At 40.6% G+C, this 23,659-nt stretch overlaps 1 protein-coding gene across 3 annotated transcripts; it reads left to right on the top strand.

Moving 5' to 3' along the window:
• The first annotated feature begins 220 nt into the window (after positions 1-220).
• LOC139414988 (H2.0-like homeobox protein) lies at positions 221-3,246 on the top strand. Of its 3 annotated transcripts, XM_071162675.1 has the most exons (4): positions 221-799; positions 1,330-1,491; positions 1,723-1,907; positions 2,543-3,246. In XM_071162675.1, the coding sequence occupies exons 1-4, from the start codon at positions 364-366 to the stop codon at positions 2,858-2,860; spliced, it is 1,101 nt and encodes a 366-aa protein (XP_071018776.1). In that variant the 5' UTR covers positions 221-363; the 3' UTR covers positions 2,861-3,246. The 3 variants fall into 3 exon arrangements, with proteins under 3 accessions (XP_071018776.1, XP_071018778.1, XP_071018777.1); XM_071162677.1 differs by lacking the exon at positions 1,330-1,491 and having other exon boundaries at positions 261-799; XM_071162676.1 differs by lacking the exon at positions 1,330-1,491 and having other exon boundaries at positions 280-799; positions 1,705-1,907; positions 2,543-3,185.
• Positions 3,247-23,659: the final 20,413 nt, after the last annotated feature.

Genomic DNA, 23,659 nt, shown 5'->3' on the forward strand with positions numbered 1-23,659 from the left:
GCTGCTGCCATCCATGAAGACGATGAAGATGGTGACGAAGATGATGATGGTGTCGGTGGCTGCAGTTGAAAATGTTTAAGAAGATATTCAAGAGGTCAACGAGCATGTCGCTGTCATTAGCAACACTTAACTATGCGTATCTCCATCACAAGGGCGTGTTTCGGTGTTCGAGACCAAACTTCTATTGGCTAAAAAGCAACCAATCAGTGTCAGAGGAGAAACTTCACTGTGGAAGTACTTAGACCAAAGACTAAAATTTCAGAGTTGTTTGATAAAGATTTCTGGCACTTACATAAAGACGGCAGCTTTCTCTGACTACACTTAACTAAAAGTTGTACCGAGGGGCAACATTACGAGTTAAGGATGTATACGGCCGGACTCAACCCGTTTTACGCATCGAATTTTAGTCTTTGGTCTGCTTATTGTGCGGGTGGTTTCGCTATGGATACAATGAAGAAGCCCTCATTTTGCATTGCTGACATTTTGCAGGTCGGTGATGCTGAGAACATCCCGGGATCCTCGGCCCTCATGACTCATATGGGACACCGTTCTCAGGTTCACGCCTCTGGATCGCCATTGCGTCCTTCACCAGTGGGGCCAGAGCAGTCGATCTACGGTGGGAGAGTGAACCCCGGGTCTCCGTATCACAGACACGGAATACACTTAACTTCGGTATCTAGAACGAGTCTCAGCTCCCAACAAGCTCCCCCACCTTCAAGCAAGGACCTCAAGTTCGGAATCGATCGGATATTGTCAACAGACTTCGACCCCAAAACAAAAGACATATCGTCTTTAAGAGGTATGCTTTGAAGTTCACTTTTCACTGAATTCTCTAAAAGAACTAATGTATAGCCTACATCAAGGTTATCTCACTGCCAAAGAAAGCGTTTAAGAATTCCATTATGTTGTAAAGGCAAATTTTTATAAGATGGCTAAATTGACTTAAATATACGTTTACAAAGTACTGTTGCATTGTTGGACTGTTGGAGCTAGGAACACAAGCATTTCGCTACAACCGCAATAACATCTGCTAAATATGTGTATGTGACCAATACAATTGATTTGATTTGATTTTAAGTACTGACCTTGAAGGCACCAACACCACTGAGGCAGGCAACACGTACTTTTTATCCTTTAAGCAGTCATAGAAAAACCTCTATTTGAGTATCCAAGGTTCCACAGTTGCCAAACTATAAAACTAGGAACTCTCTAGCTTCAGACAACATTCAGACTCGCACACAAAAGTTCATTTTTAGCTGAAAAGTTTCAGCGTTGAATACTCGTGTATACGTTGCGGTAATTTCTTACTTATCTCTCGCCCTGTGACAGATCTCACGTCCATTGTTAGCTCGAACCGTCAGTCAGGGATCCAGCCAGCGAGCCAGTACTTCGCATCCATAGACCCGGGGATGAGCGACGCGTCCTCCATGATGAGCTCACTAAACAGCGCCAGGCAATCAGGGCAGCATCAGTTTCAGGACACCTTTCCAGGTAGTGTAGCCGTCCGCATATTTCAAATGGCCTTTTTACGCACACAGCGCATTTAAGGATTCGAACAATATTTTTACATAGTCTTTCATATTCAGACTGCTTTTAAACCTTAGGCATATGTTCTGTTGTTCTTGTGTTTCTGCAGAGTATAATTGACCAAAGATCGTTACACTTTGAATTTTGAACGAATAAATAACATTGCTCAACCTTTATGTCCCTTTATTTATACAGGTCCATATGCTGTCCTTACTAAAGACACGATGCCACAGACGTACAAAAGGAAGAGGTCCTGGTCCCGGGCGGTCTTCTCCAACCTGCAAAGAAAAGGGCTTGAGAAACGATTCGAAATACAGAAATACGTCACCAAACCCGACAGAAAACAACTGGCTGCAATGCTTGGCCTAACAGACGCACAGGTAGGATAAGTTACTGTAACCTATAAGCCTCAATTGGGCTATTTTATGGACAAGCAGGCCTTTTCAATTAACCATGTTTAAGCATAGACCATGCAAATCTGGAGTTATTTTTTAGAATTCTTGATTCTTTAGATGGAAAGACATAATAGTGTAAAACAATCAAACTTGGCCTTGTGCTGTTACGACAGGAAGCCTCCACTCAGAGGAGGACACGCCCGGTAATATAGCCCAGTAGGCAACTACACAATTACGCAATGGAGAACTTCTAAGGAAATGAAATTCGATTACAACGAATTATTGCAAACGGATGAAGGTTATAGTTTTACCTAACCCCATTGGGGTTAAGCAATACAAATGTAATATATATATGATGTTTTAATAGTATTTGTGTTGTTCTTGTAGGCTAGGACCACCTTTATGCCATGTAGATACATTTTACGCAAAATCGTTTTGTTTTTTTATTCTACATTAACTTCATTGTAGCCTACCTAGGCTACTGTAAAGTTGTATAATTAGAAATGTAGACTATGGGTCATATTTATATGAAGCATATTTCATTGTCAACCTGTTGGCGAGTAATAGACCTCGGGCTCAGGCCGACGACGTCTAAACGAGTTCGTGCACTTTCTCGGCAGGTCAAAGTGTGGTTCCAAAACAGGCGCATGAAGTGGAGGCATTCGAAAGAAGCACAGGCACAGAAAGATAAGGAGAAGGAGACCCCGGACAAGTCACTGACAGAGGCCGAGTCCAAGGAGCCGGAAGAGTCCGAGTGTGAGAGCGAAGCAAGCGAGTCCGATTTCGAGGATGGACAGGAGGACAAGAGTGACATGGACATTTCTGAGCACAACAAGACTAGTGTGATCATGACCGGGGCCATCCCTGTGAGTACCGAGGAGGCGAACTCAGTCAGTGCCCTTACAGAAGCTGTGCCATCATCGCAAATGTTAATATGAGTGCACAGTCAAACGTTATTTTTTTATGTCAAATGTATAATTTAATATAAATATTATTTAGAAAAATTGATATACAGAGCGGAGTTGTCGTAAAGTGGAGGGCCAGTAGGATACTCTACAGAGTGTATGGGATATTATGACTCCCTCCATCTTTCACCTCTGTCAGTCAGTATTAGGCGATGTGCATGACTTTTTCCTCAACTGAAGGAAATATTCTGTTGTGAATTTTAATCTGAACCACTTATTCCGTGTCCTGAAATCCAAAAACATGACACAATGTTACATGTAATTTACTGTGGAAGCGTTGATAAATATTGTTGTATTATATGTTGGTCAATAATTATTTGCACTGAAAATATTGTAAATAAAAAGTTTCTTACTTTTGATTTTCGATTAAAAAAAATAATTTTATGTATATAGAATATTATTACTTTGGGGGCATTATTACCTTCTCTTTAGGGGAATAATGGAATATTGAAAACAACACTGAAGGAGAGACAACTTCACACCTGACAAGGTCTTGAGTAGCCTATAATATATGCTCTCAAAACAGTGCTCTGAAGTGGATATTAACGTTTATTTTAGAAACCTTAAATGAATTCGTCTTGGACTTCACTGCCACGTAGGCCTTATTTCACTGTGTGAAGGAATCATTGTTATGAGGGCTGAAATATGCTTATGTTTCATGTTTAAATAATCCATATACCTAATATATCATTATATATTACAATTACGTCATTCATTAGGTCATATTTCGATTTCTGGGTATAAGCCAAGCAGTATGGGTACACTCAAGCCGAAATGGACACAGTTATTGACCCAGTCGAAACATGGTGGAGTATGTAACTGCTCGTCAGTTTGCTCGAAGTAGATCAAACTTATCAGGGCTTTTCAAATGAGTTAGTCATACTCTCTCACAATTCCAACACCATTTAATCGTTTGTATTTACGGATGCCAAGTTAGGCAAGTCGTTAAGAAAAAAAAATCCACATGCGTTTTCAACGAGCAGTTTGCCCAAGTGAATGTACGCTATCTTGTCCCGTTGCATTGATTAACTCTATGTAAATAATTGACATAGATTAATTAAAGTGTCTAATATAAGGTGATGGCAAAACCAAATGGCTACACATAAGCCTACAAATAGGCCTCCTCATAATTCTGAGTCAGTGAGTGATCAATGAAGATGAGTCAGCCGAAGTAATGAATAATTAGATACGCCTTATTTAGCATTCCACTATGCTACTTGCACACACAATAATGGCGTAATAACAACATTTCAATTGCATTTTAACACATGCCACAAGCCTATGTTATTGATAGCAGGTTGTGTCAAACTTCTTGTAGTAAAAATAGTCCTAATCACTATGTATTAGCATATAGCCCTAGAGCCAATATTGTAGTGCAGCGTTATGGACCACCTAAAGTGGTAGGGCTTATTACTTCACTTGGTCCAGACCCACTGGACGTGTGAACATATTCTGTGCAATAGTTGTATAATACTATCGAAGCACATTTTTTCTTTCTCTTTAGTGATACTTGCACATTTCTGGGTTTGGCCTAATTTAGCATTTCAAGCCTTAAAATACCTGTTGGTTTTTCCTGATGAAAAATGTGAATACAAATGTTCTAAAGCGGAGTCAAGAGTTGGATATGGAGACGCGCAACACCAACAGCATGCATCACAGAGACAGGATAACGATGCCATCCCGTCAAGCCTCGCTAGGTCTACTTCACGAAGACCGTTTGTTGCCTATCGGAATCATAAGCTCTTGATAAATGAAAATGTGGACATCTCTTGGCTTCCAAGACCTTTATCTGGGCATGTTAATGTAATTCCGCTAAGGCTAAGCCCTTTCCTCCAAAGAATGTTATTCAGAAGAAATCTGGCGCTCCAAATAGAGCTCAGAGAAGAGGGGGAATTTATAGTTTGTATACATTCGCTGGCTCCAGATATCATCGACGAAACGGATGAGTAGCCCTAGATCTAAGAATCGACCCCTACTCCATGTATGGACCTCTAATGCTTCTCTCTTAAACTGGCCGACAAGCAATAAAGTTGGTTGCTAAATGCCCTGTTTTAAAAACATATATATTTAATTGATTACAGCAACAAGGCAATAAACTTCACATTTATAAACGTCTTATATAATTCTCACCACATTCCTACATATATGGTATGTTCTGTATCAGCATGGCCTAGGCCTACATGGGACTTTGCAAATGAATGTAATGTAGCCTACATTGGTGTTCTCTTTATGTGTAGGCCTGTAAAGTTGACCAAAATATTCAACATTTGTAAAGAAGTCTCTGAATGAAAGTATATCATTTTTACAAACACAAATCTCTTATTAGCTGAATGCACGAAGATAAAGGAAATAGACAAATTCGATTGTCAAAAGTCAAATGATTACATATTATCATTAGGAAAAATATACAAGGGAAATATATTATAAATTGTAATAGCATAAAATATGCGTATTGTAATACATTTCAAAGTGAATATTGATTGAAGGGAAGAGCGTGCCTCAACGTTATGAACTGGAGTACATTCCAGATAACTTAATCTTGAAATACATGCACACATTCTGCACACTGAATGAAATGCAGCCAATTGCACGTTTTAACGTTGCATAAACAACCTGATGTCCTAGCACCATTATGCAGCCCCCCCCCCCCTCCCCCGTGTGTACATGTCTGTTATGTCCATCAGTGTCTGTGAGAATTATTAGATGTTAAAAGACACTCATAAATCTATAACGTCCCCGTTCTCTCTTCAATGAAACATGTCAAATCCTCCCTGTCATCAGACTGGGGGTGTTGTAGTTGAATGGCGGTGTAGACCACATGTTGCTTAAACTTGAACATGTATGAACATATTGTATTGATAGGGTGCATTGACTTGATCGTGTCATGTGACTATTATTGATAAGGTGCATTAATAAAGCTCAATAAATGACATTACTGACAAACATGGCCAATTCTAGTATTCATCTACATAAAATACCATTCATTTTATGAGGCCTATTGTAGTATTGTGAGGCCTATTATTTATGAGGCCTATTGTAGTATTGTAGTAGTTTTGCCACGATTCCAGCCATATCAGCAAATGCTAAAAGTAAACCCATCTCAGATAGGCCTATAGGGATTACTTCAAAATCCAAATATGGAAGCAGCTTCATGATATCAACTTTCGTTAGGGAGGCGCATTGCCTAGTACATTAATACCATTACGTCAAGGAGGTTGAGACCATTGTGACCATTGAAAGGACCTTTATCCGAGGCTTGTGTCAGGGAAACAACTTCATAGACAGTGACCCTGGGAGGCAGCCCGGCTCAGACCACCAGAAGCTCTCTCCACCTTGGGGTCCACTTTCCTCTTCTCCGGAAAGACGACTTGCCCCTGGAGAACGGACGTTTCCCGTTTAAGCCCGGCACCATCTTGAATTTCACTTTTCATTTTCCCCTCTCCTCGCCTGCTACCTGCTGCCCTCTTCTTTCCTTTCAGAGGACATTTTACACCAAAAACCATTTGACTAAATAAATAAAATGCCCTTGCACATAAAACAAAGAGCTTATAGCCATAAAGTAGCCTAGGTGCAGTATTATAATCCCAGGTCTTAATTCAAAACTGTAGAAAGTTGGTTGTTCTTCTGTTATTACGCTGACCATGTTTCCATGGAATATAGCCTCAAAGCTCTAGACAGTTTATCAGCCAAGTATCAACTGTTAAGCACACACATAAAACGTCAGGGTGGGTTGATTCTCGAATGATCCTTGAAAAGTTGTAAATTACATGAGTATTTACAAACATAAAATAACAATAACAATCTCAAACGCTTAACATAATACTGCAAGGCCTTGATTTGTGAACTGTCCTAAGAACTTTTATGACCAGGATAGGAGAAAATCCATCTGGCCCATATGTAATGTCAGTCTCCCTCCCTCCCTTAAAACCTATCCTATATGTCCTGGCAATTCAGAGCTGGGCTAGCCCATAAAACAAATCAGCCTCACAGATTTCCTCATATTTAACCTTTTGAAAAAGTAACTGTTTAAAACAAATTGCCTTTGGAAAAACCATGGAGGTTCTGCTTCCAAACACATTGGTTGAGGGATTATTATGACTGTGAAGTCTCAAGGTCTTTGAGGCATTATCTGTGAGGTTGGTTGATAGGCTGATGATAGGCTGATGGAGAAGTCTGCTGTAATGCCACAAATCTCAGTGTTAGCAGCCAGTGTCACACTTGAAAGACAAAAAGCAACATCATGATTCCTCCAGTGCCTGGAAAACTGGAGACCTAGAGACCTGAAGGCAAAAGTGACCAAAGCCAAAAGCACTCAGGTTGACTTGTGTTTTGTGTTGTGTTTTGACTTGTGTTTTGTGTTGTGTTTTGAGTTATGTTTTGACTTGTGTTTTGTGTTGTGTTTTGACTTGTGTTCTGACATACAGCATTTGTTTCTAAACCAGTTTGTTTACCACATCATTTACTTGCTGGGTTTCAAAGTCTATACAAGTGCAGAATCCTAAAGGACAGACCTTTTGTTAATTTTTTATTATGTTATTTCATCAATCATTCAGATATCATTATTTGTTTTTGAGGCATAACCCTTGGGAGTTGTTTTTCAAATCATGTTCAATTTGTTCTATCTGCATCTGTACCGAATACAGTGGCTCACAAACACAAACTGATCCCAAAAGGAAAATAAACACTTTTTTTAAAGTAAGTCAAACAGTTACTTTGAGCTAGGAAGTGTTCAGGACAGTTACATTTTAGGTGCATTACATTTGTTCATCTCAATGGGGCATTTTATTCAGTTTCTCTAACGGGAAGTGTCTACTCTCTGGAGGTATGGGGTTCTGCACCAGAGGTATGTTTGATCCATCAAAGCCTTGATTTGTGTGTGTGTGTGTGTGTGTATTTGTGTCGGTGTCTCTCTGTGTGTGTGTGTGTGTGTGTGTGTGTGTGTGTGGTGTTGTTTCTAGTCGTAATTTTAAACCAATTCAATGGAATAACATCTATCACAACCTTTATTTATGAGACTTTATTGAAAATCCAGTTGGGAGGTTTCTGTGTTCCCGTATGGAATCTTCAGCCTTGAACGGTTTGAATAGAATTAAAAAACACTCATTGGTACCAACTTCTTTTTAAATGTATCAACTTAAATGTCCCTGTATATACTGCATTAAGGAACAACTAACTTTACAAGACTCACACTACTCCTTTCAACAACAGCAGCAATTGTAAATCCCAAGGGTACATCATGAGGTTGGAGTAAAACCTTTCAGATACAAAGGCCCAACTGACTGGAATCATTTACCTATAGAAATCAACGCATTAAAATCACACAGTCAATTTAAGAAAGCCCTTTCCAAAATGTTAAGAACAAACTAATTGAAACATCACCATGTGAAGATATTTGTAAAAATGTATGTTTATATAATAGGTACTTAGTTTTATTAGCCATATTAATATTTGTAGTAGCAGCTACATTATTAAATGTAGGCCTATTAGTAGTTGTACAACAACTTTTTTATGCTGTAAAACTATTTTATTTTTTGGGACACTCTTGAAAACAAGATGGTGCATCTCAAGAGATTTCATCCTCAAATTAATCTAAATAACTACTGCCTCTGGAGCAGACCTTCTGAGTGTTTGGTTTGCTTGAGCCTGCCTAGACAGTCAAATATGCGGGTTTGTACTTTGGGGACTATTCCATTGGTTTAATTGCACTAGGAAAGCTCAATCAATCTGTGAACTATCCCATTAACAAACTGGTTCCAGGAGAGGGCTTAATTTGAATATTAATGTAACATTTTGCCAAAACAGGGATCTGTGGAAAAGTATTTACATTTTTTATTAATTATATTTTCAAAAGTAGGTATCAATATATCCTCTCACTTTTGCCTGGACAACCAATGTCACAACATTTGTCTTTCTCCCTTTTATCAATGGTAGATTATACTGTAAATCAGTATTCTGAGATCTGATCACTTGGAATTTCAGATTATTCTAGCTAGACTTGCCCAAGTTTCAGTCTGAACCAAACATGTTCACCGAAGCTGGAAGCTGAGCTCCTTATACAGAAGCCTGTCGCCACATTATTAAGTGTTTTTTTAACATGGTCGCAGTTTCCAAGCAACTTGGCCTTGCTTTCGAAACCGAGCCATTGCCAACTGTTAGGGAGCGGAGGGAAAAAAGGCATCTCAAGTTAAATTTAAAGATGTGTTGCTCTTGGAAGGTTGTCTGTGCTGCCATAAACCAAGGGAGACATTTTCATACTCCACATTTTTCATGGTTTCTCTCAGAGTTTTCTCCCTTCCTTTCTCACTCCACCTTGGCTCCAGAGTTACCTACTGCTGCACTGACAGGGAGACCACAGCCAGCAGGGCACCATGGGGCAGTGAACACCCCGTTGTGACTCCCCCTTTCCACCCCACCACACCCTCCTCTTTCTCTGGCTGAGCAAAAGCTCTCCCACTGGACTAGGCTTAGTTGTCCTTGGACGGCCGACAGAAAGGAGAAAGCTTGCGACCTGGATACGACTACTTAAGAGCTCTTTCACCACCTCTCGCTACCCTCAGCCCTCAGCACACGCACACACAGACACAGCTGATTGCCAACGGTCATTAGTTGTAATCTAAAGGCTTTCTGATCCCCCCCACACCCTTTTTTTCTAAATGTAACCTTATAAAGGAAACGTTTTTAAAACAGATACGAGACCCAGTTGTCCTGAGACAACCTTGTGGAATAAAGTAAATTGTTAGGAGTGGTTGTGCTTGTTATTCCTCCTCCCTTTCCATTCACACAGTGATGGAGATGCAAGGTGGAGGATTATGGCTATGCCCTGACGGGACTGCCTGCTGAGACACAAACACAAAAGGGTGGGTGTAGAAAATCTCTTTCATTTCACATGACTGTCATCAAACATAAAGACAACCAAAACGTTCATTCCCTGTTTCTAAAATGGAGCCGAACTGAGGCTGCGGCTTGGAGATTTATGTTGAGTTTCAGACAGTCCAAGCTTGGTGGTGGGCGGCTATGGCAGACCAAATATATGTGAGAGAGTTGTTCTTTGATTCAACTCGCCTTTCACAGCAGGATTTCCAAGGGTAATTTGTTGGTTGGAGGAGTGTTTGGTTCTTATGTTTCACTTGGTGATGGCAAGGGCTCAAGCTAATTGTACACTGGGTAATATTGTAGGGCTTTTCCCAGCCTGATGTATGAGATATTCAAACCTTACTGATTCATCTGAACTACAGTAGACTATGTGATTATATTTAATACGTGTATTTATTATAGATATTTTGTAAATATATATTGTTTTAAAGAACAAAGGCTGAGACACAAACATTTCCTCCCAGGCATGCCTCAATAAAAATGTCAGAATGCTGAAATTTAACAGTGACATATAAGTAATATGTCAGTATAGGTGACATAAAAGTACAATGGTTAAATGTCACTATTTTTACATATTCTAATGAGACCATGTTGTCATTCATGGGAATATACTGTAATATCTGTCAACACCCCAATGTGTTAAAGAATCACACATAATCTCATACTGCATACCAAAGTGAATTATACCCGAGGGGGAGGGGCATAATAGTAAATACATGGAGTAAAGACTGATTGTCAAACAAGTCACTTGGAAAAGAAGGCTACCTTTGCATGTTTGTCCACTCCAAAATAACTCCAGCATCTAAACAGTGCACTGTGCACCTGCCATTGGATGAGTGGAAAGGAACATCTGTCACAAACGCCATAAGTGTAACGACATTCAGAGATTGTCATTAGGCCTACACAGTATTCATGGATGCCAAGAGAAGCCATGCTTACTCAACATTTTTGAACAACAAAAATAAATTGATCTTAAGAAATAATGACTATCTTGTCTCTCCGTTTTTTAATAATCTTCCTTCAATTTGCAAGTGGCTGAAGCTATCTCACTGGAGAAATTATTAGAGTGAGAGAAACAGCGGCCATTGTTTTCAGTATGTGTAGCCCATGTATCTGATGATGTCAAACTCATTTTGTCCAGACAGCATCAGATACATGGGCTACACATACTGAGACAGAGGGGCGCTGTTTCGCCCACTTTCTCCGGTGAGATTGATGCATCTTGCTGTCGGAGAGCGTCTCGGTGAAATTATCAATATTTAGAGACCCCTCAAAGTTTGACTTTTGTTGCATTTAGGGGAGCCCATGTCTCACTGTATACATCATTGATGCTGCATACATCATTGAGGTTACCTGGTGTTGAGGAGAGAAATGTTGAGTGTCCTCTGCATTGTCTGAGGTTTACTCATTTCCCCTTTCCAGGCTTATCAAGGCTCACAGATGGTCTTTTATTTGAAGAAGAGCAGCTGAAATGAAACACCAAACTGCGAATAACAAGAAATAATCTATTTCTCACACTTCTCCAACAGCAACAAAGGTTTTCTTTGTGCAATCATTAATAGATCACAAAAAAATGTGTTCACACTCGAATAACAGAGGGTGTATTTGATTACTATTAGGCAAATGTGGCCAACTATAGGCGTCATTGTAAACTCCATAGTCCAATTACATTTTTCTCCCCGCTCTGCTGACAGGTATCTTTCTCTACTCATACAGGAGTAATAAAGGCCTAGTGCACAAATTTGGTGAATTTGAATATTTTTTTCATTTAAATGTTTTTATTTTTTTTCAGCACCCCTGCTTCCCGTGGCTAAGCCCATGGATTGATGTATCAGCCTTGTTTTTTATTCATGAAAAAAATTATAATCTCTTAGTTATATATATATATATATATATATATATAGTCAGCATTGTCTCAATTAAGAATTTGACATTTGACATTTGACTAGCCAACTGCACGGGCAGTTACATGCCTGCTAGAGTTAGCGGCAGGCAGAAGAGCAATATCCACTATTGTAGTATGGATGACATTTGAGCTGGAATGTGAAGCTAACTGAAGCTGGTTAGCTTTAGAAAACCCTGAGTAGATCTAGCTTGCTTCATAGGATACCCCTCTGGCCCTGTGTTGTAGCACCAGTCTTGGTCAAGCTCCATTGACCGTGTGTGTGTGTTTTATGTTCTTGTGTGTGTGTGTGTGTGTGTGTGTGTGTGTGTGTGTGTGTGTGTGTGTGTGTGTGTGTGTGTGTGTGTGTGTGTGTGTGTGTGTGTGTGTGCGTGTGCGTGTGTGTGGGAGCCGCACTGTGTCAACACACTCCTGAGCACACACTTTGCCTTCACTGATACTGAGGGATTATCGAGGGCTTGTTAGAAAGAGAGGGCAAAGAGAGAGAAAATAAATAAAGCATCACTTTAATTAGTCTTGCTCTTGTTCCAAAATAAACAGAGCAGACTTAGTGGGTACCAGGAGCAACAGAACCGCTGGCTGGTGTTGGTGTGATGATGCCTTGGACCAAACTAATCAGCTGAGTAGGACCGTGTGTACGCACGACTGAGCGTGTGCGCGACTGTGCATGTCTGGGCATGCATATTTGTAGGTGTCTCCGTGTGTGTGTCTGTGTGCTTGTGTCTATGTCGGTGTCTCCTTGTGTGTGTGCCTGTGTGCTTGTTTCTGCGTTACTGCATCTGCATCTGCATGCCTATCGCCACAGCAACCAGAGTGTAGTCACACACAGCAGCCAGAGTGTAGTCACACACAGCAACCAGAGTGTAGTCACACACAGCAGCCAGAGTGTAGTCACACATAGCAACCAGAGTGTAGTCACACACAGCAACCAGAGTGTAGTCACACACAGCAACCAGAGTGTAGTTACACACAGCAGCCAGAGTGTAGTCCCACACAGCAGCCAGAGTGTAGTCACACATAGCAACCAGAGTGTAGTCACACAGCAGCCAGAGTGTAGTCACACACAGCAGAGAGAACACAGGCGATTTATAGAAAGCACTGCTTGGTTTCACATCCTATATTCATGTTTCCTTCCAACAGACACGGTTGAGAGAGCCAGACACGGGTGAGAGACCATTATTGCTTTCCTTATTTGCATCCACAGAGCTGTAACACACAACAATGCTCTGGGATAGAAAGGGCAATATGTTTTACACCGTGTAAGAGACAGAGCCTCTGGATGAATGGCTGTGTATGTGTGTGTTCTACACAACCTGCATGAATTTGAGTGTGTGTCTGTGTGTGTGTGGCTGTGTGTATGTGTGTACGTGTGTGTACGTGTGTGTGTGTGTGTGTGTGTGTGTGTGTGTGTGCGCGCTCCTGAGCTCTGTAACCTATGTGTGTGAGAGGTGAAAGTTCAGGCCCTCAGGGTTTGTTTGGGAATATATGACACCGCACAGCTGGCCTGATCATCTGTGCATATCTGACTATAAAACTTTACGGAGTGTCGCCAGAGCCAGCTGCTTTTATCAGCTGAGATAGAGTTGTTCCCACTGTTATTCCCAGTTACTCCAGACAGAGCCGTCAGCATCAGGCCTGGCGCTCTTCGCCTTTCTCTTTGGCCTTCTGCCTGAAATGGCCTGGGCTTTCATATGGACTACATATCTATCTACAGTATACAGTTGAAGTCGGAAGTTTACATAGACCTTAGCCAAATACATTTAAACTCAGTTTTTCACAATTCCTGACATTTAATCCTAGTAAAAATTCCCTGTTTTAGGTCAGTTCGTATCACCACTTTATTTTAAGATTGTGAAATGTCAGAATAATAGTAGAGAGAATGATTTATTTCAGCTTTTATTTCTTTCATCACATTCCCAGTGGGTCAGAAGTTTGCATACACTCAATTAGTATTTGGTAGCATTGCCTTTAGATTGTTTAACTTGAGTCAAACATTTCAGGAAGCCTTCCACAAGCTTCCAACAATACGTTGGGTGAATTTTGGCCTATTCATCCTGCCAGAGCTGTTGTAACTGAGTCAGGTTTGTAGGCCTCCTTGCTCGCACATGCTTTTTCAGTTCTTCCAACAAATTTTCTATGGGATTGAGGTCAGGGTTTTGTGATGGCCACTCCAATACCTTGACTTTGTTGTCCTTAAGCCATTTTGCCACAACATTGGAAGTATGCTTGGGGTCATTGTCCATTTGGAAGACCCATTTACGACCAAGCTTTAACTGACGTCTTGAGATGTTGCTTCAATATATCCACATCATTTTACTTCCTCATGATGCCATTGATTTTGTGAAGTGCACCAGTCTCTCCTGCAGCAAAGCACCCTCACAACATGATGCTGCCACCCCCATGCTTCACGGTTGGGATGGTGTTCTTCGGCTAGCAAGCATCCCACTTTTTCCTCCAAACAAATTGATGGTCATCATGGTAAAACAGTTCTATTGTTGTTTCATCAGACCAGATGACATTTCTCCAAAAAGTAGGATCTTAGTCCCCATGTGCAGTTGCTGTTGTTCTAGGATTGATTTGCACTTTCACACCAAAGCATGTTAATCTCTAGGAGACAGAACGCGCCTCCTTCCTGAGCGGTATGACGGAAGTGTGGTCCCATGGTGTTTATATTTGCGTACTATTGTTTGTACAGATGAACCTTCAGGCGTTTGGAAATTGCTCCCAGGGATGAACCAGACTTGTGGAGGTCTACAATTTTTTTTCTGAGGTCTTGGTTGATTTCTTTTGATTTTCCTATGATGTCAAGCAAATAGGCACTGAGTTTGAAGGTAGGCCTTGAAATACATCCACAGGTACACCTCTAATTGACTTAAATTATGTAAATTAGCCTATCAGAAGCTTCTAAAGCCATGACATCATTTGCTGGAATTTTCCAAGCTGTTTAAAGGCACAGTCAACTTAGTGTATGTAAACTTCTGACCTACTGGAATTGTGATACAGTGAGGTATAAGCGAAATAATCTGTCTATAAACAATTGTTGGAAAAATTACTTGTGTCATGCACAAAGTAGATGTCCAAACCGACTTGCCAAAACTATAGTTTGTTAACAAGAAATTTGTGGAGTGGTTGAAAAACAAGTTTTAGTGACTCCAACCTAAGTGTGTGTAAACTTCCGACTTCAACTGTATATGCACTTACGATGGCAGCATTCCTAGAGTTTGATGATAGCCTTCCTAGAATTTGATGATAGCATTCCTAGAGTTGATTGACAGCCTTCCTAGAGTTTGATGATAGCCTTCCTAGAGTTTGATGATAGCATTCCTAGAGTTTGTTGATAGCCTTCCTAGAGTTTGATGATAGTCTTCCTAGAGTTTGATGACAGCCTTCCTAGAGTATGATGATAGCCTTCCTAGAGTTTGATGATAGCATTCCTAGAGTTTGTTGATAGCCTTCCTAGAGTTTGCTGATAGCCTTCCTTGAGTTTGATGATAGCCTTCCTAGAGTTTGTTGATAGCCTTCCTAGAGTTTGCTGATAGCCTTCCTTGAGTTTGATGATAGCCTTCCTAGAGTTTGTTGATAGCCTTCCTAGAGTTTGCTGATAGCCTTCCTTGAGTTTGCTGATAGCCTTCCTAGAGTTTGATGATAGCCTTCCTAGAGTTTGATGATAGCCTTCCTTGAGTTTGATGATAGCCTTCCTAGAGTTTGATGATAGCCTTCCTAGAGTTTGATGATAGCATTCCTAGAGTTTGATGATAGCATTCCTAGAGTTTGATGATAGCCTTCCTAGAGTTTGTTGATAGCCTTCCTGGAGTTTGATGATAGCCTTCCTAGAGTTTGATGATAGCCTTCCTAGAGTTTGATGATAGCCTTCCTAGAGTTTGATGATAGCATTCCTAGAGTTTGTTGATAGCCTTCCTAGAGTTTGATGATAGCCTTCCTGGAGTTTGATGATAGCCTTCCTGGAGTTTGATGATATTTTTTATAAATACTAGATTGGCAAACAAAGTGTAATTAATTTATTCTCTCTAGAATGATTTCATTAGTAATAACAGCCTATAAAGCTTAACAGATTAATCAATTAATCAATCATGTGTGGTTTACATCTTTTTTGACCTCTTTCTCTCCTTCCACCCTCTCCCCCTTCTCTCTCCCCCTCTTCTCTCCTTCCACCCTCTCCCCCTCTTCTCTCCTTCCACCCTCTCTCCCTTCTCTCTCCCCATCTCCTCTCCTTCCACCTTCTCCCCCTTCTCTCTCCCCCTCTCCTCTCTTTCCATCCTCTCCCTCTCCTCTGACACATGTTTGAACTCAGGCATCAGGTGATCACTACAAGCTCGGGGTCGTGACCTCTACACACTCCTCTCCTGAATTCTTATTCTGCCTCTCTGGCTGGGAGCACTGTGCTCAGTGCTTTTCCCAGGGAACAATGTATATGGAATGTTTCCCCACCATGAGCTAGTTGATTGAGATATAAAACAATCTCTGTGACTGCAGGAAACAGTCACAGGAAATGGAGATGCACTGAATCGCTTCGAGTGCCACTTCAGCTTATTTATTTGGACAGGGAAAAAACTTTTCTGTAAGATTCTTCCATCTCCCAAAATTCCCTGAGAGAGCAAGGAACAGACCTGGAGATGTCATGTAGCTTGTTGAGGCCACAGAGAGGGATCACTTCCCTGAGCCAGCACACACACAAAAATGCACACACACACAAACGCACACACACACACACACACACACACACGCCACCCCCTAAACCACATATCCCAACACGAATCCCACCTAACAAAACTAATGTCCAGAATCCAATTAGTTTATCTCACTCTTGACACACTTCCAATTGTTTGCTCTACAAGACACGACATTCAGATACTCTCCTAACAAATTGTTAGTACGAGTCGGGCTGGGGCTGCGATGAGCGGGGCTATTGATTAGGAGCCTTAAACAGACAGGCAGCCACCTGGCTTTCATTAAGTGGTATATGAGGGGATGCAGTGCTCTAAGACTTACACACAGCCAGCAGCTGCAGGTCGGGCCACACTGCCGCACCACTGTAAAGACATGTTACACAGCCTTGTAATTACAGCCTGTGGAGGCCGGCAGGCTGCTTGGGGGGGGGGGGGGGGGGGTTAGAACCAGCCGAGGTTCATTCACAACTGAAGCATGCTTAATGTAACCATGTCATATTTATCCAGGAGCTGTCAGACTGATTTTTGCCTTACTCTCCTCGTTTGAACCTGTCAAATAATTGAGATGGTCCAAATGGAGAACTCAGCTATTTTGGTGATAACAACATTAAATGATATCCTATACTGAGATCATGTACAAACACAAAACAGAAGTATTGGGTGTGTGAGTGGCTTTTGGGATTCCCACTTCCAAATAATCTTTCACATGCAGTATATTGCACTGTGATCAAGCAAGAAAGGATATTAATGTGGTGGTGAGGGGCTTTCCTAACAGTACTATGTGTCTGAACACTTCACATTGTGCAATGTTTTATAACCATATAATTGTGTAAATGACCTGTCTGATTACCCTTAGGGTTGTAAGCAGCAGCAGCAAGATATCACCAGCAGCAAGATATCACCAGCAGCAAGATAGCACCAGCAGCAAGATAGCACCAGCAGCAAGATAGCACCAGCAGCAAGATATCACCAGCAGCAAGATAGCACCAGCAGCAAGATAGCACCAGCAGCAAGATATCACCAGCAGCAAGATAGCACCAGCAGCAAGATAGCACCAGCTGCAAGATATCACCAGCAGCAAGATAGCACCAGCAGCAAGATATCACCAGCAGCAAGATAGCACCAGCAGCAAGATAGCACCAGTAGCAAAATATCACCAGCAGCAAGATAGCACCAGCAGCAAGATATCACCAGCAGCAAGATAGCACCAGCAGCAAGATAGCACCAGAAACGCAAACCTCCCTCTTTTGCATGAGTGAAGTGAGTTCAGAAAAACTGAAAGTATGCATTTTAGAAATAGTTTTCACTTACAAACTTTATATTTCGGAGCTAAGAATAACAGGTTTCCCAAAAACAACATGGTCGCTTTAATATAGCATGCAGTGGCGATTTTAGCATGTAAATCTTGGTGGGGCAAACTTCCATTTTTTTTTAGATGCATGCCAACAAAGCCACTACACAACACATCGCAACACTAAACAATACATTAATTGCACTATAACGGTGCCCACAAACTGTTAGGACCTACATAAAGCTGTCTCAACAGCAGAGCTTTCTTTTCAGCACCATGGAGTGAATCCTTATCATTGCTACACCTGGATATCAGCAGAGCCTTGTCTGGCAGCGAAACAGCTCATTCAGCCTCATTTACTGCCTTTAAAAAAACATAGCTGATATGGCTGACCTGCTTGAACAAATGTGGTTTCTACTGACAAATGAGATGTACAAACTATGACATAAGGGAACAATGAGCGGAATAGAGGCAATCCGGAATTTCAATTAAGACATTAATGAGCGAGCTAAGACGGACGTAGTCAATATAACTATTTGTTAAGCACTTGGAAATGTACAGTGACAGAATTCAGAACATGGGCCGTTCTTAGAGTATTCTCCCCATTGACACCAAGTCAGAACCGTAGGTAAAGGGGGCATATGAGGGGACAATGAAAGCTCTTACAATAATCAATGATGATATTTCTCTTAAACAGGCTATAGGCTACATGTGCACCACCAAGTCAGAACAGTTATGAGTGGGGAAAGGGGACCCAATTATTAGGGTGAGGCACATAAGCTACTAACTGCTTACTACACAACATACACTTAGTATTACTTTCTTAGCTACAGCATACTCCCTTGCATATTACATAATATATGCAGCAGAATACAATACATTTTTGGAATCATCGTTGTGCTGTGCTCACTTGAACAGGAAGGTAGCACAGCGGTCCTTCTTGTGGGCAAATTTTGTCATCAAACTTTGTCATAAAAGTCTGCCATTCTCTGGATTTATGGTGCTTTCAAGACAACAGGGAACTCTGAAAAAAAACACAAGGTTGAATCATTATATCAGTGATCTTTAGGTCGGAGCTCTAGAAAGAGGCCAGAGTTCCCGACTTGGAATTCAGAGTTGGATGTCCGGTATAAAATGTATTTTCTCAATCGGAGCAATTTTTTTTTAGAGTTTTTAGAGTTTTTTTTAGAGTTCCCAGTTGTCACGAACTCACTGAAGTCAGAGATTTCCTGTTGTTTTGAAAGTGGCAGAAGTCATGCTGGATTGACAGCATGGCCAATGTATTCAATATTTTCTGGCCCATGGTGTTGCATGTGAATGTTTATCCTTTTAAGCTTGGAAAAGAGACTGGCAGCTTCATTAAATCATACCCGCAAAACACCAGTTTAAATGCCAAGAGTGAAGAGGCGACTCCAGGATGCTAGCCTTCTAGGCAGAGTTGCAAAGAAAAAGCCATACCTCAGACTGGCCAATAAAAAGAGAAGATTAAAATGGGCAAAAAAAACACAGATACTGGACAGAGGAACTCTGCCTAGAAGTACACAGCGTTGTACGAGATTTTCAGTTTCTTGGCAAGTTCTCGCATGGAATAGCCTTTATTTCTCAGAACAAGAATAGACTGACGAGTTTCAGAAGAAAGTCCTTTGTTTCTGGTCATTTTGAGCCTGTAATTGAACCCACAAATGCTGATGCTCCAGATACTCAACTAGTCTAAAGAAGGCCAGTTGTATTGCTCCAGTCCTCAACTAATCAGGATAACAATTTTCAGCTGGGCTAACATAATTGCAAAAGGGTTTTCTAATGATCAATTAGCCATTTAAATTATAAACTTGGATTAGCTAACACAACGTGCCATTGGAACACAGGAGTGATGGTTGCTGTTTATATGTATGAATATGTAGATATTCCGTAAAAAATCAGCCGTTTCCAGCTACAATAGTCATTTACAACATTAACAATGTCTACACTGTATTTCTGGTCAATTTGATGTTATTTTAATGGACAAAAAAACAGCTTTTCTTTCAAAAATGAGGACATTTCTAAGTGACCCCAAACTTTTGAACGGTAGTGTATGTTATTTCATCGTTCTGATGTCTGATGTCTACGATGTAGAAAATAGTAAAAATAAAGAAAAACCCTGGAATGAGTAGGTGTGTCCAAACTGGTAGTGTATATATTTTTTCTGCTAAACAGGTGGTGCTTAAACTACGTTGAATGACAGGTCATCGCTGACAGCATGTAAACATTTTTATCAAACTATTATATTATCCTGATTATTCACAATAATCGTAGTATTGTGTGCAATAATAGTATTCTTGTGAGCATGTAAATATACCCACTGACAAACTATTGTAACTCTTTAGACCTAAATCACTGACTAAACATTTTGGCCAGGATTCCGTCAAATCTTAACACTTAACACTTAACATTTTAACACTATCTATCTATAACACTGACTAAACATTCTACTTATAACACTGACTAAACATTTTAACACTATCTATCTATAACACTGACTAAACATTCTACTTAGAACACTGACTAAACATTTTAACACTATCTATCTATAACACTGACTAAACATTCTACTTATAACACTGACTAAACATTTTAACACTATCTATCTATAACACTGACTAAACATTTTAACACTATCTATCTATAACACTGACTAAACATTCTACTTATAACACTGACTAAACATTTTAACACTATCTATCTATAACACTGACTAAACATTCTACTTAGAACACTGACAACATTTTTTAACACTATCTATCTATAACACTGACTAAACATTCTACTTAGAACACTGACTATTTTTTTTTTACATTACATCTTTAAAGCCGCAATATGTAACTTTTTGGGCGACCTGACCAAATGTATATAGAAATGTTCGTTATAGATCTGTTATTCTCATTGAACGCAAGTCTAAGAAGCAGCATATCTGTTCTATATGCACTATTTCTATGCTTCCTGTTCTTAAGTTTTGTTTTTGTGTCTTTTACTTTTGATTTTGTACACCAGATTCAAACAGCTGAAAATACAATATTTTTGGTTATGGGAAAGATATTTCACAGTGGTTTAGATGGTACATTGATTCTTGTTTTGTCCCATAAACTATAATCAGGCAAACTATTAACGTTTTAGCAAACATGAATGGGTGGAGCAATTTCTGTATAGTGCACCTTTAACAATGAGAAAAACTTTACACTTAAAACACTGAGTAATAACTTTTACACTTTGCATCTGACTAAACACTTAAACACTTCCAATCAATCCTTTCAAGTTCTTGAAAATAGTTGTGGTCGAGGTGCTTTCACTACCAAGACAGATTACCAACATCCATGGCCTGTTTCTTTGCTATGCTCACACTCAGTCGGTCAACAGAGGCAGAAATGATGGGTTAGTCTTCCTGCAATTTCACTAAAATAGAGATTGTTTACATAACTGGTCCGCACATAGACAATGAGAGACAGTTGAACATGGAAGATGCCTTGTCAAGCTCTGAGAGTTGATTTACATAGGCAATGAGAGACGGTTGAACATGGAAGATACCTTGTCAAGCTCTGAGAGTTGATTTACTTCTTTAGATGAGGAGATTACAAAAACATAAAATACCCTATACTTCACATAAATAGCAATAAGTCTGGTATTATTCTCAAAATACAAGTAGTCAAACTCTATCCTTTAAAATATATATGTGCTGTAACTGGAGCATCATTTTTCCCCAGACAAACTTCTCTAAATTTTCATGTCATCATGAAAAGACTAAATATCCACTGGGCACAGACATTAGTTCAAAGTCTAGTTTTGATTTACATTTGGTTGAATTTTCAACTAACGTGAATTGAATGTGAAATCAGCAAAAAAAGGTCACCATGTCATTGGGTTTAGGTTAAAAGTTTGATGGAGAAAACCCCCCGAAATATTCTTACATTGATGGCTTTTGCAAATCCAATACGTTTTCCACATTGATTCAACTTCGTCACAGATTTTGGGGTTAAAATAAAGTGGAAACAACGTTGATTCAACCAGTGGAAGGGCTTTATTCCTGCAAGAGGGGGGAAAGAACCCAGACTCTGTCATTTAGTGTGAGTGATGTTGCCTTAACACCAGCAACACTAAATCACCTTAAAACTTAAATTAATCAGAAGACAGACAGTCCAGACACACACATAAAGAGTGTGACAGAGCAGTGCCCAGGAGATAAGTGTGTGTGTGTGTGCGTGCCTTTGTGGGTGTGTGTACGTGCGTGCACGTGAGTGTGTCGAAGACATGACGGACACAGCGGCTAAGCCACCGGGCCATAATTTACTAATGCACTCCAAAGCCGCGCTCCCTGGGCCTGTCTGTGGGGCCTGATGGATGGTGACGGCTCCTGGTGATAGGGAGTGGCCAGCGGTGAGCCTGATTAAAAGTACTGGAGCACGGCAGAGCCTGATAACCCCGATATAGCAGTGATGAATCCACCCTGGACAGGCTGCTGTCTCATTAGCTCCACTCCGACCTAGTCAGAGTGTTTCCAAATAAACTTGGTGTGAAACGGACTAGTCTCTAGCTTTATCGTCAGTCAGGATTATGTTTGTTTTCCTTTTCAGATCTTTCCTTGTGTGGGCCCCATGTTTCTTTAAGAGAAACAATCTCTGTCTCTGTAAACTGGAGGTGTGACTCACTCCACCACCCCAGACTTTCTCATGTTTATTTTACCCAGTGGTGTATCTCTTTGAATTAATGAGACCAACAGCACCATTAGACAACTATTTGCCTGGGGCCGGTGAAATAGTGAGAAATTTTTTAAATAATCTGCCTTTATTTGTTATTACATAAACAGAGATGTTTTAAGAAGAAGATAACATTAAATATTGGGCCTGGGAGAGGGGAGAGAGAGAGGTAGTTTACATTCTCGCTGGAGTAGTCTTGATAACAGGCCAGCAGGAATATGAGCCGCTTTAAATGTGTGCATTGGTGTAATTTATTGGGCTTCCCACTCGGCTCTGCAGTTCCTTCACCTCCTTTCCCAAACAAAAGACAAGCCCAGGCTTCGAAAATGGATGGGAGTGAAAAATCATTCGCAGTTGATAATCGCATAAAAAACACCATATTTGCAGACTAATAAGCACCAAACGTTCCTACGGCCGCCTCCCCGCAGATCGGCATTAGAGAACTCCTCCGAAAAGTCTGGATGATTTACGTGGAGCGATTTAGAAATGCTTTTCGTTTGGAATGGGGACGGGATAAAGAGAGAGAGGGAGACAGAGAGGGAGGGAAGTAGGGGCAAGAGAAAGAGAGGGGGGAATGAGGGGTGGGGGAGGGCTTGAGATTTCATAACTCTTTGTGTATGTCTGGAAGTCTTCCACGCGTTCCGATTTTTAACCAATTTATGTCCAAATGGAATTAATGAGGCTCTCTCTCACTGTGAGTTCCAGCTCAATGAGGTCAAAACCATGCTTTAGAGCTCCACACTCCTCCCCACTCTCTCTCTCCCTCTCTCCCTCCCTCTCCCTGACTCCACATCCTGCGCAACGGACAGACAAGGGGGCCTGAGAAATACCACCTCATCGACACGTTCTGTGTATCCTCTAGAACATATTTTAGGGCGAGCGCGTCAGCTGGCTGTAAAGCCTGCTTTTAGTGGCGTCTGAAGCAGCTGATGAATGGGAGTAGGGGTACAGCAGCGAGGCCAATAAAGGTCACTTTCTTCATTTCACATTTCATTAGCAGATTGTTGATGTTATGCACATTGCTCTCTCCAGAGGGGCCATGTTTCCATTTAGGAACCCAGTTTTATTGGAGTCTTTTTATACATGATTTAGCAGTACCATATACCTTTGAATTAATATGTGGTGGTTAATTGTTAAATCACTCGGAACACGTTTATAATGTGGAAAAGGATGACATCATAGAAATGAGTACAGAGAAACCTAATGGAGGAACACATAATGACTGCTGCAGATCAATCAAGCCGTCTTTTACACCATCATTTAAAAAAATAGCAATTCAAATTATATATGCCA

The sequence above is a fragment of the Oncorhynchus clarkii genome, chromosome 8 (assembly GCF_045791955.1).
Source record: "Oncorhynchus clarkii lewisi isolate Uvic-CL-2024 chromosome 8, UVic_Ocla_1.0, whole genome shotgun sequence".
Lineage (NCBI taxonomy): Eukaryota > Metazoa > Chordata > Actinopteri > Salmoniformes > Salmonidae > Oncorhynchus > Oncorhynchus clarkii.